Source organism: Euprymna scolopes, chromosome 7 (assembly GCF_053919585.1).
Source record: "Euprymna scolopes isolate OS-2025 chromosome 7, ASM5391958v1, whole genome shotgun sequence".
NCBI classification, from domain to species: Eukaryota; Metazoa; Mollusca; class Cephalopoda; order Sepiida; family Sepiolidae; genus Euprymna; species Euprymna scolopes.
In genome coordinates, this window is record NC_136488.1 from 88085563 (window position 1) to 88105428 (window position 19866).

The following is a 19866-nucleotide window of genomic DNA, read 5'->3' on the forward strand; positions in this document are numbered from 1 at the left end:
GCCTCCCCACGGGACAGAGTTAGACACCAGGGTCGTTTTTTAACGTGGAGAAAAGGTACAAAAATAAAAATTGTCTCAGTCGTGAAGGATTTCTCCTCCACCGAAAGAGAACAAGAAATAGAAGTGCAGCATCTGAAGAACAGATACTACACTTTGATCTTGTCCCGAAGGCCTAGAGTGCATAGTAATGAAGTTCGAAACGATGTTTAAAGAAAAAAAAGATCTAATCTTAGTTTATTGTATTTCTGAATTGAATAAATAATTAACAGTAAACAAAAGAAAAAATATTCAATATTTGCGAAAAACACAGACGAACAGACGAAGTTGAGGATAATATTTTGATTACTTTTTAAAAAAAATTTTTTTATTTTTCTTCCTTTGAAGATTGTAATGCAGGGTATGGGGCAGCCAAACCAGCTGCCAACATTGCCCCGCTTTTTTATTGAAACCAACCGAGAGCTCTTTTTAGTATCCTCGCTGTTCCCTTAAGTGCAATTGTCTGATTGTTTACACACATGCTGAACAACTGGTATATTTATTTTGTACGACTCGTTTAACCACAACAGTGCATGAATATTTACCATTTATTTGATGATTTTCAACCTCAGAGTTATCCGCAACCAACATCCCTTTAAATTCACCCACTATAGGGAAGTGGTCTGACTCTACTCGCACATCTACAAAATAATTTACATTTCAATCAGAAATGTCACCAATGAAATCGGAAAACGATGGAATCGGTCAGTCCACCCAGCAGCTGGATCAGTGGTTCGAACCATTTCTTGGGAGATTGGGAAAAAAGTTTAACCTTTTTTTTTTTTTTTTGGTGTAAAGCTAATAAAAAGGAGATTAACAAATGCAGTTAAGGTTATTGTCCAGATTTCTCCTGGTATTAAAAAAATAAATAAAAAAAATAAAAGGAAAATCTGTACATACATACTCGTGATGAAACAAAAATATATTCCAAAAATCACGTAAATTGATCAAGTAGAAAAATCAAATTTCAGGCATATCTACTCGCCATTTTGAAAAAAAAAAAAAAAAGCTTTAAAAGAGAACTCAATTCATACTTACTAAACTTATGCATTCATTCACTTTTTTTTTTTTTCGGACAGTTATTCTCCTGTTCATAGTTGTTTTACCACGTTTCTGTCGCCAACTCATCCTCTGACCTTCAGGTGATTAAGGCAAAAAGACGAGTTGACCGAAACATGGCGAAACAAGGACTATAAAAATGAGGATAACAGTTCGGAAAACAAAAAAATGAATGCATAAATTATGAAGCCTCGTCCCAAAGGATTCCAAAAATAAAATTAAACTTATTCTGTAATGCCTACGAATTCCCATTAATCGCTTTAAAATGATTCTTATTTTAAAAGAAAACTACTTGATCGATTTACGTGATTTTTGGAATATATTTTCGTTTTGTCACAGGTACTACACCATACAGATTTTTCTTTATATTTTTGTGTTTTTTTTAATACAGAAGGACAAAACCCGAAATAAAATATGGAAAATACACACTAAAAGGTCATAAAATATGAAAGTACTTGAAGGTTTTTAAGCACAATACACGGAGATATTTCAGGAAAGCAGCTGACCAATCGTTTGAATTATTTCTGGGAAGATTGTGAGATAATCTGATGTTTTAAAAATAGAGAAAATAAAATACATACTAAAACGTCATAAAATTAGAAGATACTTTAGAGATATTTTGCCAGGGAAAGTATTGAGGGGCATATAAAACTGATAAAATAAAATATAGAAAATAAAATTAACTCTAAAATGTCATTGATTAATAATGTTAATCACAATACTTCATATTTAGAGAAAAAAATTATGTAATATCGAAGTATTTATTTTTTTAAATGAATAAAAAAAATATTTAATTTTATGAATATAGAAGAAGTTGTGAATATAAACCAAAAGAATTTAGGTCATAAGAACAATTCATGAATGAAATAAAATTGGGGAAAAAGAAAACGAAAAGGAAAAAAGACGAGAATAAGGACGAGAGGGAAGAAACGAGAAAAGAGAGACGAGAGGGAAGAAACGAGAAAAGAGAGACGAGAGGGAAGAAACGAGAAAAGAGAGACGAGAGGGAAGAAACGAGAAAAGAGAGACGAGAGAGAAGAAAAAAGAAAATGGGGACGAAAGAAAAAAAAAAAAAAAAAAAAGAGCAAAACAAAAAAAAAACACTAGAAAAAAAAAAACACGAGAAAAAAAAAACACGAGAAAAAAAAAACACGAGAAAAAAAAAAAAACACGAGAAAAAAAAACACGAGAAAAAAAAAAAACACGAGAAAAAAAAAAACACGAGAAAAAAAAAACACGAGAAAAAAAAAAACACGAGAAAAAAAAAAACACGAGAAAAAAAAAACACGAGAAAAAAAAACACGAGAAAAAAAAAAACGAGAAAAAAAAAACGAGAAAAAAAAAACACGAGAAAAAAAAAACACGAGAAAAAAAAAACACGAGAAAAAAAAAACACGAGAAAAAAAAACAAGAAAAAAAAACAAGAGAAAAAAAAAGAGAAAAAAACAAGAGAAAAAAAAACAAGAGAAAAAAAAAACGAGAGAAAAAAAAACGAGAAAAAAAAACAAGAAAAAAAAACAAGAGAAAAAAAACAAGAGAAAAAAAACGAGAAAAAAAAACGAGAAAAAAAAACAGAAAAAAAAACAGAAAAAAAACGAGAAACAAAAGAGAAAGAGAAACAAAAGAGAAAGAGAAACAAAAGAGAAAGAGAAACAAAAGAGAAAGAGAAACAAAAGAGAAAGAGAAACAAAAGAGAAAGAGAAACAAAAGAGAAAGAGAAACAAAAGAGAAAGAGAAACAAAAGAGAAAGAGAAACAAAAGAGAAAAAACTCAATTCTCCCAGAGTAAAAATGCCAGATCCTAAAATTTCTTGAAAAAAAAAAAAAAAAAAAAAAAAAAAAAAAAAAGTCATTGTGTAGCTGCAAGTAAGTAGGGACTTATAAAAAATAAAAAGTACAATGAATTAACAGAAATAAAATATGAAAGAAAAAAAATATAATCTAGACTCGAATATATATATATCATATCCTTACAATTTCTGATATAACAAGGTATACAAAACAAAAAAAAAAAAAATCACATAAGCTATGTCTTTAAAACTTTTTTTAGTAAGCCTTATGAAATGAACATCGTAACAATTTTGGAGATGACAAGATTTATATCTAAACAAAGATCAGTATTAGACAAAACAAATATCTGAATAAAAAAGACAACTGAAGGTTGGGTAAAAAGAATCCAAATTAAAAGCGACATAAGAAAGAAGTGATGTCACAAGTGGATGGTTGTCTAAATTGATGTTTATTTAAAGGCAAATCCTTTTAAGTTTAGACAAATATCAAGAGTGACAGCTTGTATTATTATGATCATAGTCTCATTTATTTTGGACATTTCTATTTATTTAAAGAACAAGGAAAATACAATAGTCTTTGGATTATTTGGATTCTCCGGACTACTGTTTTCATCTTGAGTGTTATTTTCATTTTGTTTATTTTATTTGTTATTTTCAACGTTTCGGTCGGCTGAAACGTTGTTAAAATAACAGATGAGAACAGTAGTCTTAAGAACCCAAATATGAAAAATCAATCCTCAGCTAAAAATTTCAGAAATATGAGAATCAACCATCTTGAACCTAAAATCTTTTTTCTTTTTATTCCCCCCCCCCCCCCAGTCGTTTAAAAATTAGAAAAACTAGTTTCGGGAAATAAGGCCTATTTTGGGAAAGAAAGAAAAAAAAATACAGAATGCACAACTAAAGTACTTAACTAATGTTTTTTTAATTTTTGTTTTACGGATTTAAAAAAAATGTTTAATCTTAATACTAAACTATTTTCTCTACAATTCAAAAACAATACAAACGAGATTAATACTTATCAAATAAACTTAACACGAAAGGTGACATAAATCCACTTAAAAGATCGAAGTTATCTTCTATAACACAAATGCCGGGTTGGTTGGTTGTTTTACGGCATATCAACCCTTTTCAGGTTATTTAATGCCGAATCCAGTGATTTTGAAGATTTTTTAATATATATATATATATATATATATATATAAATCTTTACAAAATGATCAGATTCTAAAAACCTCTGATATGAATAATAAAGAACAAACATAATTAGATCACGCGGTCGCCTCATAAGGAAATGATAAAAAAAAAACTCAATAAAAGTCGAAACAAAAAGTGCAAAACCATAATGGAAATCATGTCGCTAGAAAGTAAATTAGTATTTTCATACTCATTTTAATGGCAACTGCTCGTCTGAGCTCCAATCTATTGTACTCGCTCGCCAAACTCACAAAAAAAACACTCGTCTAGCTACAACTACTATCAACAATTTCCCTCACTTTCTATCTGTGCCAAAATCTAAACATGAATTCCATGAACCAAGCTTCTTTCTTTAAACTGCTCGCATGTGAAACTGTTTGGCTGGCCTGCTTTATAGCTGACTACAATATAGTCGTTTTCAAGTCTGATGTAAACAAGTTCTTGCTGAGTTGTCCCCTTAAAAAATCAAATTATACCAAATTCCTATTAACAATTACTAACTGTTGTTCTCATGACTATCACGCACTTATTAGCCATTATTTGTTGTTAGGCCACACACACTTATCAAAGCCACGCACCTCGAGAGGTTAGAAAGATCGAATGACTATTACATGACAAAATTAAACAATGGTGTGAACTAAATTTGATTATTTATCGGCGACAGTTTACAAGTATTTGCCAACATTGGATTTGAAGACAACCATGCTGTAATCTGCAGGAAGCATTCCCGGGGTAATGTGTTCCTCAAACAAGAGCGCCTGGCAAATTCAACCGGACACGAGAGGGGGTGAAAGCAACGCCATGTTGTAGGTTATGAACATCTTACTAGGAGTAATTGGGTTATATATATATTTTAATCCTTTGATTTTTTTTTTTTTTGCATTCTGTTATCCTCATCTTCATAGTTATTTTACCACGTTTCGACCATAGTGAAATAGCAACTATAAAGATGAAAATGAACACACAACTTATAAAGCCTCATCTCAAACGATTCTAAAAAAATAAAATATATAATACTATTCGGTACATACCCAACAATGGAAGTTGGTTGGTTATTTTTGTTTTACGGCATATCAACCGTTTTCAGGTTATTTAATGGCGAACCCAAAGATTTTGGAAGATCTTTTAATAGAATATATTTGTTGTTTTCAAGTCGGTTTCTATTTAACCCATAGTTGGGACCCTAACAGGTACTACCACTCCGGGTCAGAGTGGACCTGGGAGCAATGACAATTAAAGGGTGGATCCACACTTCCCAAAGCCCGAAAGCTGGGGCCTCACCACTGGATATAGTTTAAGGTCATATTCAGGACCAACAACGGAAGACCAGATAAGAACACAAAATTGGATTTTATAAGACTATAAAATCCAAACTTGATTGTCCCCTTTGGGGCCCGTGACACAGTGGATAGATGCGTTGAGTCTTTATGGTTCCAGGTGAGATTTGTCTGAAAATAGCAGTTTCAATCCTATCCAAAAGCAGGCCAAAGGATTAGTAGCCAATACATGGTGAGCAACAACTATGGAAAGCAGTAGTGACCGGGGATAGAGTCACAAGACTCAGCATCCCTATCCCGTCGCAGCTAACCATCTGAAGAAGGCCAGAGGATAAGTTGACCAAAACGTGGTGAGACAACAACAATTATGGAAGGCAGTAATTACTGTGGATAGTTTTACAAGACTCAGCATTCCTATCCCGTCGTGGTTAACCACCTGAAGAAGGCCAGAGGATAAGTTGGCTGAAATCTGGTTAAACAACAACTATGAAGATGAGGATAACAGTCCGCAAAAAAAAAAAAAAAAAAAAAAAAAAAAAAAATGATTACACAAGCCTAGGGATTGCCAGACTATTTTTCCCTGACATTACCTCATCTTTTTGAGTGTTATTGTCAATCATCTTAAACAACACTGTCGTAAAGGGGGGGGGGATATTAACGGATTTGTTCATTGTCTTTTTCCTATCCATTTGAGAAAGCGTTCTTGTATTATTTAAATAATGCATACAAGGTGAATAATCTTTTGTTTTTGCCTAAACTGACGGACTCCCCCCTCAAAAAAAAAAAAAAAAAAATGCAAATGTCTCCATTTCATTAGCAGCCATGATGGAAAATTGCATGATTTATCTCGAATGGCAGGAGATATGAAGGAAAAAAGAAGAAAAGACAACAAAGGAAACGCTTGTTCCCCCCCCCCCCCACATCTGAAGATATAACCTTTCTCCTTCTACAACGCTGACCGTTTCCAGGAGGACACAGAGGTGTGATAAATAATTAGCCTTTTTTGTATGGACACATGTTGGCTCCCACCCACCAAATAATCACAGCCCAACCCAAAACTTTGATTGAATAAACAAACATTTTCTTCTTTTAATAGATATCACTTGAAGCCAAGGACACTTGTTACGAATTAGATGATAAATATAAGAGTTAGTTTATTCATTATTATCTTTAATGGTTGGTTTGGCTTTTCTATTTTCAAACATCCTATAGTGATTATCTTATACTGAAAGCTATTGTAAACCTATCCATGATGACAAACTGGTATTTTAATCAGATCAGGAGGTCCGACGGAAGGGGTGCAGGGTGGGAGAAGGATGCAGAAATTATTTTATTTTGGGTTCCTATTTACTTTGCCGCCCCACGAGGGCAGAATTAGACACCAGGATCGTTTTTTTTTTTTTTTTTTTTTTTTTTTTTAATGTGGAGAAAACGACCAAAATAAAAATTGTCTCAATTAACGAAGAGAACAAAAACTTGAAGCGTAGTATCAGAACCGATACTACACTTTGATCTTGGTTCGGGTTAGTCATCTCTCTCTCTCTCTATATATATATATATATATATATATATATATATATATATATATATATATATATATATATATATATATATATAGCGTTTTTTTTTTCGGGAGAAGTGTCTCAAGAGGGTTACTATTTCTTTACAACTTTTTATATGCTCCCTAGATTATAATATGTACAATTTACGAACGGACGTCGTATCTACATTTATTTTGATCGACTTTCATAAAATTCCCTCTATTCCGTCCGTTCGTCTTTTTCATATAAATAAAGCGAAACTCATCGAAGCAAAGCCGTCAGCGGCCTTTTGTGTCGTGCCAGGACCGCTTGAAAGCAATTAGCTTTGATCAATACTGGGAAAACCCTTCATATCAGACAATTGCTATTCATTTCAGAGTTCCCCCTTTTTCGGGGGAGCTTGGTTTCCCCAACATCGTGAGGAAACAAATAAATGAAACGGCGGAAAGCTGAACTGGCCTTCCTGTGTGAACTGTCACTTAGCAAATTAACTTTTTGATTGACATCGCTAAATTTAAACGCTTTTCACTTCCTATGGCTTTATAGCGTAGCGGTAAGATGTCACGTTTTCTTTCACTTTCTTTTCCACCTTCGCATCACGGGTTCGAGCCTGCCTGCCTACTAACACTTTTTATTTTTCCAAACACCCGGGCAACGCCGGGTACCCCCGCTCGTAAATAATGAAGGGCAGTGGAGCTTTTACTCTTACACGTGACCGTCTTTCCCTTGTTACCCATAACACTGAAAACAAATTCTCCAAGATTCTTTGCTCTCCTTTATTTATAGCTACCCCACCTCCCAAAATAAAATATCTATTAGAATAAAATATTAAATTAATACAATTGATCACAAATACAATTTCATTTATTTACTTATTTTTTTTTTTAGAGAACAGAACAATGTTTTAATCGCAGTAGGAAGAAATACAATGAAAAAGTTTTAAAAGTGTGTGTAATGTCTTTATCAAAACTACCTCTGTACCTCTCTTAATTCGTCTGTTTTTATCTCTTTATCTTAGCTACATGCCCACCCCCACCTCCTCTTTTCATCTCCAAGCCCATTCCTCTTGTTTTAATGTATTATTAATAATAATGTAAGTCATTCATCTTGCCTTTATATAAGACTAGCAGGGTTATCTGACACTGCTCAGGGCAAAAGTGTAACATAAGTTACATCTTCCCCTCTTCCCCTCTCTGGGCATACACACACACACGCATAACTAGTTAGGATAAGAGAAATAACTGAGAAAAAAAAAAAAAAAAATGGTACTTTTCTTTACTTGAAAACATTAAAAGTTATAAACGGTCATTTGATCACCAAATAATATTTTTCTTTTAATATTATACATCCTAGGTTACACTGTTACAAAAAAAAAAAAAAAAAAAAAAAAAAAATTAACTTTATGAGTGTTCGTTGTGTATTTTACCAATTTTAGCTAGACATACACACATTTTCCCTTATATATTAGATATAACACTGGAAATAGCGAAGAAATAAAAATTTTCAAAAAAAAACAAAAAAAAAAAAAAACATCTCTCTTCCCTCTAACAAAACCTGGTCCAGTTCACTTTCATATAATTTTTTTTTGTATACAAAAACTAAAAATTATTCATCCAGAGCAACACTGATCAAGAATATACTAACGTTGAGGGGGTTTTGTTTTTTAGTTTTTGACTTGGGACACAGAAAACTGCTTTCTTTATATAGTAAATGTCGAACTCAACCATGAATGCAACCATATGGACACAAACTAAAGCCTAAGATGAGCAGGACATTGCAGACCTCCAAGTGTCAGACCATGGTTACCAATCATCCTAGACAATAAGGAAGACAAAATAGGAATTACAGGCCTGTCTCCGGATAAATCACCTGCAGTCTCAAACAGAAAGGTAACCTGTCACTTTCTGCCTGACACACCAAGAGTTTATCAGGAGAGTTAGAAGGGGGTTCAGCAAAAAAAAAAAAAAAAAAAAAAGATTAATGACAGTAAAGGGACAGAAGGTTTTTTTTTTTTCCTTCCCACAAACAGAAGGACAAAAGATAAACCCCCTTGTTGTACAGCTTTTTATTCAACCATCATTTTCAGGTATCAAAGAAACTATGTCCTCTTTACCCCCTCCCTATCACGAGCTTAACCATCAATTTCACACCAGCACTTAAAACCAGTTTGTTTCTCAGTCACAACCTATATATATATATATATATTTTTTAACTGGCATTTTATTACTTAGTATGAAAAAATAAAGATAGAGGAATTCTTATTTGAAAAGCCTCATTTTTTACTAATAAAATTCACAGCAGGACAGTTACTCAAATACCACTATACTCATACCCTTGCCAAAGCACAAGCCTTTATATCCTGGTAAGGGGAGTGGCAACAAGTAGTAGAAGAGCTCTCTGGTAAAAAAAAAATCAAGGTGTCAGCATTAGAATTTATGTGTTTCGTGGCACATCAACCCTTTTTGGCTTATTTACTGCCAAATATTTACTACAAAGTCATTTTTGGTAATAGTCTATGCTTCAAGTTCTTCATTTCTTTAAATATTTGTGTCGTTTGCTTTGGTTACGTCAATGAAAAGTTTTGTTTTTGGTGTTGCGGAAGAAGATTTAGTTCTGCAAAGATAAAATGGAAAAAAAAAAAAAGTTTTGTGCAGTTTATGTCAGGAAGCCAGTATCTTCAGGTAGTCTGATCTGGTAGCACCATTTCCTCCTCTGGTCCTCTCTGCCTCTACCATATGGTAAAGAAAGATAAGTCCGGCATGGAATCGCAGATCAATAGAATCGCTTCCAATCCATTCCTGTGTGCTCTGATTGGCCAAGAAAACTGAGCAAGGATGAGGTTGAAGAATTCCAACATTCAAACTAACTATCACAGTTTCATGTGTTAAGGAGTAAATAAATAAAAAAGAAGTGAAATTACATTTGCAAGTTGTAATAACTCATTATCTTTTGTTGGGTAGGGTGGGGGATCAGTTTTGAACTATGTTACAAAGATTACAATAAAAATTTGAACTTTATGTCTAGAATCCTTATTTTAATTTTGATCCAAGAAAATGTCTAAAATTCAAGATCTAGGTTCAAGTAGTCTAAGAAACTGAAATCCAGGGAATCTCGCGAATTGCTGTCTAATGACTATGGATCGAATTTAATTAAAATCAATCTATATATATAAAAGTGACCTTGCCTGTTTGTGTGAGGAACGGTCAACCAAACTGTCAATTTTTGGTCTACAGACTTGAAAATTGATATATAGAGGATTTGGACCCGTGGAACAAATTCTGTTTGGTTTTTAGCCAATATAAAAAGCTGTTAAGAGGTGTAAAAAAAAAAAAAAAAAAAAAAAAAAAAAAAAAAGTTGGAACTTGGCAGGTGGTTTTCAACTAAACGTTATTTCTACACGTGCGGAAATATGCATCTTTATCTTTAACATTTTTTCAAGTTGTTATGAGTATCAATTTAGATCAGATTAACGAATAATACTGAAGAGCTACATGTTTTAATTTAGATTCTAGCTGATGACACCCAAGTCGATTTTTTTTTTACTTTTAAAATCACAACTATATATTTGATACAATAATCAATAGAGTATTGGCTCTATAATAATAAATCTGAAATCAGCATAAATGAAAATATATTTAAGAATATTTTACGATCAGGCAACAGGTTATTTAATGCCGAATCTAGTTATTTTGAGGAACGATTTTTAATGGAGTATATTTTTTTTAAGTCAGATTCTATTTAACCCATAGTTGGGACCCTAACAGGTACTACCACTCCGGGTCAGAGTGGACCTGGGAGCAATGGCAATTAAAGGGTGGCTCCACACTCCCCAAAGCCCGCAAGGTGGGGCCTCACCATCGGATATAGTTTTAGGTCCTTATGCCTAGTAGTTGTATTCACCAATTCATAATGATCGGTTATTTAGTTTAGGAGCGACTCTTGTACATATAAAAAATACATATATACATCCTTAATTTTATATATACTGAGAAGGTTACGCATCGTTGCTCAGGTAGAGAATGTATGCAATCAAAGAGAATTACATGTGTTGGATGGGAGAGTGGTAGTAAATATTTTATAATGAGTAAAAGTTACTGCAACCTCCTAAGTATGACTTTTGTGAGAGTCAGGTGGGTTGAAATTAATCTAAATTACTGAAACTGAATGATAATTATTGGCAGAAAGCGTAAACATATTTGAATTATTATATAGCGCCTGTGTATATATAATTTAGATGGGAATAAAAACTGAGGTCATTTTATTATGGATTAATGGATACTGTTTAAAGAGGGTTGTAAATACAGGACCTATAAGTCACTTAGGGAAAATTTTCAACACATAATAATCTGTATATAATAATCTATTACATTCTCTATTATAATAATCTCCTGCGTGTATACAATCTATTAATCCAATCTGTTTATGATTATTCAATGTTTTTTTTTGGGGGGGGGGGCTGTAAATATGGGACCCGTTAACGCCCAAAATAAACCTTGATTAAATTGAAGATAATGTCATTAGCTTTTATGAAAACAATTACATAAGATGCAGTAAATTTCACTGACAATTCTTCAATAGGAACACACAAAGACATTGAATATATTATATATCATGAAACCTTCGTCAGATTACACCAGTGCAAATAAAAATATAATGTAATAAGAGTATAGAAATAACTTATGCATGTATTGTATTAATAAAAAGATGAATCTGCATTACCAATGTAAACACATTAAAGAATGCGTCAAGCAAACTAGATTAACCTCGTAAATGAAGTTTTTTATAAACTTACATCCATATACAAGTTTTATTAGACAGAAACAACCATATGTCAATTTCCATAATAAACAATGTGATGGGTTGATTTCTAAATGCTGACGTTTGTCATGTTAAAATCAAACGAATATGCAAAAAAGTAATATTTCAAAGCAAAACCTTATCAAATGGTGAAAATTTCAAATCTCTTGCTAAAATCAGGTGAATATGCAAAACTTTGCTGAATTCTTCACATGTACATACCTAATGGACAAATAAGTTGTCAAGCCACATATCTACAATGAATTGAATTTTTTGTATAAGTGATTCAGCACTTATCAAGGCCGAAACATCACTCAAGGATGATGGCTGAGTGCCAGGTGGACAATGAAACATCTAGCAGATTAGTGACATTGTAACTGGTCAGAAATTGGTTAGGTAAAAGGACGGTTGAACAATAATTTGTTTACATTGAAATTGGAACAGCAATGTTGTAGTTAACTAGGAAGCAGTCTCTAGGTACTACTTTCCACAGTCGAACCTGTTTAGGATAAAAGTAGATTCTAATGATTTACAGTACAGGAAACTTATTTGCAAGTCGACTTCACAATCTGATATCACATCTGTCCGCAGAATTAACAACTTGAGATAAGGAACAACTGTTTTGACCACTTGAGACGTGATTTGATCATCATAAAGTCATTAAAATAAAGAATGGAGCTGATCAGAAATGCAAATAAAGCATTTATTCATTGTAGATGATTTGCATTAAAATCATATTTACAAAAAAATAAATAAATACACTGCGTTAAATTTTTGTTATTTTATTACCATACAGTTTTATGCTCTGTGATTGCAGTCTTTCACAAGAGATAAGACTCCGGTTGGTAATGCCGTTATAACAATATGCAAGTGGGAATGAACAAACGGCTTCAAATATCTTCTCTTATCTCGATTAATTCCTTGGCTATCGGTGTCAAATCAAAGAGTCGCAGAAATAATTGCGATTTGTAAAAAGCCGAACATCTATGAACGCAAAACATTGTCTTGAAGCCAATAGTTATGTAATTGAAAAAATCCGAAACAGTTAAAAACGAAACCACAAGAAAAAAAAAAAAGAAAGAAAAAGAAAAGAAAAACTAATTATGAATAATTTTGCATCGAACAATGTAATTTTAACCCCGCATCCCAGATTAGAAAAGATTTCCCTGTAGGGTTTGAAAGAATTTATAATCATTCTTTAATCTCTAAGGAAAGGATATTAACAGCGAAATCGCAGGCAGGCTCATCACAGATTTTTTTTTTTTTTTTTTTTTTTTGCTTCATTTCATCATTTCCGGAATCTTGATAATGGAAGATCAAATTATTTCTCCCGAATAGCACTCATCATTGCAATAATGTGTTAAACAAGAGATGTGTGTAACCCAGCAGAAAACAAAAGATTGGGAGAGAATTTTTCCATAACAATCATTAAAGAGACTAGAAAGTGGACCATGGTGGTATCTTAGCTAGTACAATTATTAGGTAACACATTTGTTCAGGTCGATCTAGAATTATGCTGTAAACAGGATATATTGTAGACAAAAGATCACAAAGAGATTAAAAAGAGTAGAAAGTTAACATTAGGTTTACTTTCATCAGCCTCATAATTCCTGTTTCCCTTATTTTGTCCTTGGGTCCTTATCCTCCATAAGCGAGGTTTCTGACAAAAGGTAGAATTGCTTTTTTTCTGGTTCAGAATCTATTCATCTAACACTAATCATTGGCCAGTTTTTAACCTTTCAGTATTTTTTTTAAAACTTCTTACATCAAGTGGCTTCATACCTTGTCTGGAGCAATTTAAAAAAGAAAAAAAAATCAGCCACAAGAATCCCATTATTATCATATTCAGTTTAACGTCTATTTCAGATGTTGGCATGCGTCAGACTGCTTTCAGAAATTGACTTCAAAACTAACCTATCTTTGGTCAGGTTTTTATTCACCTCCCCCTTTCTCTCAAGTTCATCCTTATTATTAGGTTGATGCAAAAATAGTGTTTTTAGAGGTTCAACTATATATATATATATATATAAAGCAGACATTTTTGCACCAATCTAATAATCCCTACCATGTTTTCCCTATCAACTCAACAAGCTACTTCAACTCTTCTCCCTCTACTAACCCAAGAACTCATCCATTCAACATGGCCATACCAACAAATTCTCCTGTTCTGCACACATCTCCCTATACCGTCTAGATTTAATCTTCCTCTATGCTCAGCAGATGTAAGGCTATCTTTAAACTGATTACAAATCCATCACACCATTTCTCTCCATGCAACGCATGTCCTTAACCCTCACTGGCAAAGTTTCACTTTCATAGATCATCACAATACATACACATACCTGATAAGCCTTCCGTTATTCGGCAATGGTGACGCTCTGCTGGCAGAAATTCTCTAGGATATAATTGTTACCTGAATTTTATTCTGAAATCTTCACTGAAAAACGTTTGATCCAAATTAAATTTGGTAAATCTGTAGCTGTCACTAACATCCAGCGTTAGCTCATTAACTTCATGGCTACATTTGGCGTTTTACTGCAGATCATTCTGTGTGGAGTGGGTATCACATTTGTAAACAATACTTATGTTTAGATGATAATACGAGACGGTTAACATGTTAAAAATGTATTTAGATTCTTTGGACTACTGTCCTCATCTTGAATGTTCCTTTCACAATGTTTCGGTCGATGTAACCTCCGACCTTCTTCAGGTATATCTTGCTGCACTCCATTATCTGCATAGAAGTTTGGTTAGTTGGTTGGTTGTTTTTTGGGTTATTTAATGCCGAATCCAATTATTTTGGAAACAGTATTCATGTTGCATCCGGTTATTTTGTAGAAGGTTTTTATTCTTCAAGCTTTTTGTATCTTCAATCGTTAGTTTGTTGTTTTGTTTGGTTGTTTTGTAGTGGATTTTATTGTTTTTGTTCCCTGCCATGCAGAACATGAGTTTTGCAATGGGAGAGGGAAAAGGGTTACTGTATTAATGTTTGGTACAATTTAAGTTGGGAAATCAGCCAGAAAGTGGGAGAGATAGAAAGAGAAAGGGGAAATGGGAAGACGGAAAAGTGGGAAAAGGTGGGTTGTTTTTGCTTTTGTAGAACATAAGGGTTTTTGGGGGTGGGTTTATATTTTTTGGAAGAGTCCTAGTTCTTTGATGTAAGATAGGATTTTTCCGGTGTTGTTCTTTCCGAAAATTTTCTTCAGATCTATTTCTTTGTAGCGTTTTGCCCTAATTTGTGAGAGGTCTATGCGTTCGGTTAATAGGTGTTTTATAGTAAGTGGTGTTTGACAGGGAATACATTGTATGGAATTTTGAACAGAACCCTTTATTTCATACCCATGGATTAAAGAGTTCTGTTCAAAATTCCATGCAGATCCTTTAGTTTGCCAAAATGCGCCTGATGGAGGCTAGAGGTTACATCAACCAAAACGTTGCGCGAATAACACAGAAGATGAGGACAGTAATCCAAAGAATATGAACTATCAATCCTCATCTCAAAAACATGTCAAGAATGTGTTTCTAACAAATTTCAGCACTGTTCGTAAACTGCAGACGTAACTCATACTTTGATACTTCTGCACTTTACAAACCCTGCTTATTAATAAGATTTTCAAATTTAATTTAATTTTTACACGGCTTTCTTTATGTCCCAACCTTAGAAGAATTTGCATGGAATCAATTCTGAAGGCTGCAAAGTTCAGGAGAGTTTGATCACCACCCAGGGGATGACGATCAAATCTTTGATTTCTTTTTAAGAATTCTTCATTTGATGAATATTAACTTGAAACAAGATATTTCCACTGAAAATAATAGATTTTATAAAAACGGGAAAATTGAACTCCATTAACCTTTCTATAGTGTATGTTCTGATACTACTTTTTTTTTCTATCTTTGGTCAGTGAAGAAGAAACCCTTCTAAACTGAGGCAACTTGTTTTGTTTTAGCTCCTGATCAAGAGTGCTTTCGTTTCCTAGAACTGGATTTTCCTCACATAAAAAAATGATCTCATGTCCAACTGTCCTTGTGGGGAGGCAAGTAACTAGGGATTTAAAAGTGCCCTAATAAGTTGATAAGTAGTTGGATCATTCCGCAAGCGATTCGAGTAGGTTAAACTCGACCTTAAAAAGTTGCCAAAGCTGCTTATTGAATTCTGAAAGAGGAAGATTGAAGTGTCACAAGTGTTTCCGTGAAACATAGGCCAGAATTGAAGGAGCATCAATTATCAATTACGATGCTCGAACAATACGACTAGGAGAACATCAAGTTTTGGCTCTAATGCGTTTTAGAAAAGCTCAGATTATCAAAATATAGTATAAGTATTTGGCTTGTTCACTTCACATGAATGTTTTCCAAGCAGTCTATCTTTACAACCAGATTTGCAGAATTGTAAAAAGACGGACTTATCAGGATCCCACAAATCAGATTTTTTTTTTAATCTGAAGAGAATTAACAGCCAATATTCAAAGACTTTAAAATAAGTCAGAGTCAGAAACCTAAGAGGCAGAGTCAAACTTATACCTGCTGACTCCTAGTTATAACAATTTGATCACTCATTCAAGATGGGTGGAAAATTTATCTTAGCATAAATCTAATAAAAATAATCATTTGGAATATATCTTCCTATTTTTATTAAGTTAGAACCATAAAGATTTCTAGCAGAGGGCCATAACTCAATCGTAACAGTAATAAAGTCCCTCAGGAGCTATCCGTTTTACAGAACTGTTTAACTAATAATCAAAAATTAAAAAAAAAAAAAAAAAATAGAGATTTAAAGGAAAGCAGAATTCATATCAGCAATTTTGAAGACCAAACAGATATGTGGGTATTTATGAAGGCTGATAGCAATGAGGAAAAAAAATCGAAATAGAGAAAGACGGTATGGGCAAAAACATCTTATGAATCTTCCCCAAGATATATTTTTCAAAGGATTTTCCACGTATCAAATCAGTAAATATGAGACAAATATGAATAAAAATATTTGATATGGTATATCGTCTTTATTTTTGGGAGAAACCCTCTTCTTAAAGAAAAATATATACTTTTTCTCCACTGATATAAAAATATTTTTTTTTTCTCCACTGATATAAAAATATATACTTCTTCCCCACTATAATTTATTACATCCGAGATGCCAAGGCTGCCGCAAAGAAGGTGGGCTCTTTCTACCATGCTAGAAAATTTATCATACCAGAGAGCATCCTATCTTTGCAAAATCGCAATGCATGGTGTATTGTTGTCATATCTACGCTGAAGAATCTACCACTAGTTTTTCACTTTAAAACAGGGTAAAAAAAAAAAAAAAAAAAAAAAAAGTCAATTCTAATAGGTTTCACACTATCAGCCAAGCTCTAACCCCTGTCCCATCGCTATAATGTAGACTCCCTGTGCTTGTTTTACAAATTCTTTAATGGGATGTTCTCTGATGAACTCTACATTTGTGCCCCCCACCCCCCTGCTCGACGTACATACTACAGACTAACTCGAGATGCAGCAAAACCCCACCTCTTCACTGTTGAGGTCCCTAAATGCCGGAAAGCCTTCTACACTCATAGCTTCTTCCTTCGGACTGCTAAACTTTGGGATTTTATCCCGGTTTCTTGCTGCCCGACGGTAGTAACCTAAAGAGGTTTAAATGTAATTGAACAGACATCTCGCTGCACAACTGGTCTCAGTTCCCTGTTAAACATGACTCCAAATAATAGACCCTTAGGTTTTAAATGAGAGGAAAGAAATAATCAGGAGAGAAAAACAAAATTGAAAACATTGAAGAACAGGGAAAAATTTTGGCGGCGGAAGTCGTTTAAATAGGAAATCATAAATTGTACTTTATTAAACCTAATTTTACAGCAAAGACTAGAAAAAAATTTCATAATCTAAAAATGCTTCATGCAAAAAAAGCATCAGCAGCTAACAACAAAAAAAAAAGACCGCATTACAGAGAAAAAAAAAGTTAAAATATTGAATTCTTTGTAAAAAAAATAACATTAGTAATATTTTTTTTTTTTATAAAAGCAGAACAAACCGAACCTTAACTAATAAATATGAAAAAAGAAAAAAAAACCATGTAGAGCGAATAAGCGAAAAAATTTAAATAACTTCAAATACCAAAAATAAAAAAAATGGAGCTAATATTTCGTTATTGACCATCAATAAATATAAGATACAGCAATAAACGTTACATCTTACTCTGATGAAGTCGTTTGATAAATAAAGATGAAATGTTAGCTTCACAGGAGCCAGATTTAATCTGTGCCAGTGTGATTATTCAGCCAATATTTTGTTGGAATTATTCCAAACTAATTATATATATATATATATATATATATATATATAAATTAGTTTCTTTTTTTGGAAAAATAAATCCAGCAGAGTGCTCAATTAAAACGAAAATCCGAAAAATAAGAACGTATTTATATATTGTATTTTGTGTACAGAAAGTTATTAAATGGGATAATTCATTGGTACCGTCGGTTTCAAGCCCGATAATTAGGACGGTTTCAAGCCAATACTCAGATGAGTATTGGCTGAAGAGAGCTTGATATGAATATCTAAAACGGTCCTAATTATCGGGATTGAAACCGACGGTACCAATGACTTATCTAACAACTTTCTGTACACAATATATATTAGCTAAAAATAGAGCATGAATATTGGTTTTAATCACTGAGAAAATATTAAAACAAAGTGAGAAATAAATAGAAAGCAATAAAGTCTTAGAAGTCTCACACTTTATTGTGAAATAAACATTTTTGGGGTTTGGTGTTTTGCATATCAGTAAATTATATGTAAAAAAAAAAAAATAAAAAAAAAACAATAAGAGAAAAGAAAATTGGACAGCTTGAATTGAGGAAAATGCATGGCATGAAGGTGAAAAAGAAAAAAATAGGAAAAGAAAAAAGAAATATAGAAACGAGGCAAAAAGGAGAGAAAGAAGGACAGAAGTAAAGACAAAAGAGAGATGTAAAGAAAACACAGAAAATAAAGAAAAAAGCAGGAAGAAAGAGGAGAAAGGAAAAAACGTAGAAATTAACATTTTGTAAAATTATTTTAAAAAAATAAAAATGAATAAAAATAATTGAAAATGCATTTCCTCTTTTTTCATCCTAATCTGTTTAAATTCATATTATCCCAGAATGATTAAAACCAATAAATATTGGTCTACTTAAGTTATAAAATCCTAATTATAAAAAAAGGACAGCAAGAAGACTTACTTTGTGGTTGTGGTAATTCCACTAATTGGTAGGTAGGTGTGGTTGAAGGCACCGTTGTCGGTGTTGTTACACCAACAACAGGTTGGTTGCTGATAAAACCATATCCACTGTAATATCCAGGTTGATAGCCCTGGTACGAAGGATAGGCATCTAAATTCTGTAAAATAAAAATAAGAGGTTAATGTAGTTTCATGGAAGCATTTTTGGTGTGTGTGTGTGTGTATATATATATATATATATATATATAGATAGATAGAGAGAGATAGATAGAGAGAATTATTAAACAGTTCATTTTACTGAATCGTAAACAGATGTTACTAAAATCCATTTTCTAATAAATTAACATATGGAAACCGTTCTTATATAAATAAAACATTTTAATTTTCAGTTTTAATTTTGGCAAATTCTAATTGATGGCATACAGCTTGATTTTATTTGTCTTTATGTAACGGATTAAATCAATGTAGCATGTCATATATATATATATATATATATATATATATATATATATATATATATATATATATATTATACACATTAGCAGGCCACCCAGCGTTGCCCGGTTGTAAAGTATGCATAAATATATTTTAATTAACGCAGATTAATTATTTATGATAAACAGAAATAATGTTAAATTCCTTAAAAAAAAAAAAAGTAAAAAAAAACGGAAAGAAACAGACATATGGATGCGAGTATGTTTTTTTCTAAACTTTTTTACTTTTACTTTTTGTAAGTAAAAAAAATAATACTCGAGCTGAAATTGAAACCAAAACCTAAAGACAGTGAGTCAAGTACGATAACCATTAAACTAGCTTGCCACAATCTTTACAAAGTGTTTTCAAACCTACTTATTCATAACAGTATGAACAATTCGCACACGCGCAGCTGACGAATAGATAAAACTCTGATGACCCCCAAAATACCAATTTTCAAATTTGACCCCTTAGCAGCCCTTT

General features: G+C 32.6%; 1 protein-coding gene across 15 annotated transcripts in view; it reads right to left on the reverse strand.

The window, feature by feature from the left end:
• The window catches only part of LOC145279823 (protein phosphatase EYA1-like), a 1162399-nt gene that overhangs the window by 71617 nt on the left and 1070916 nt on the right, over nucleotides 1–19866 (reverse strand). For 9 of the 15 annotated variants that reach the window (XM_080131218.1, XM_080131213.1, XM_080131219.1 and 6 more), the window contains 2 exons: nucleotides 18911–19067; nucleotides 582–677 (listed from right to left, as the gene is read on the reverse strand). In XM_080131218.1, the coding sequence (XP_079987344.1) occupies nucleotides 582–677; nucleotides 18911–19067 (253 nt within the window). The remainder of the gene's footprint in view (nucleotides 1–581; nucleotides 678–18910; nucleotides 19068–19866) is intronic. The other 6 variants (XM_080131216.1, XM_080131217.1, XM_080131226.1 and 3 more) reach the window with 1 other exon arrangement.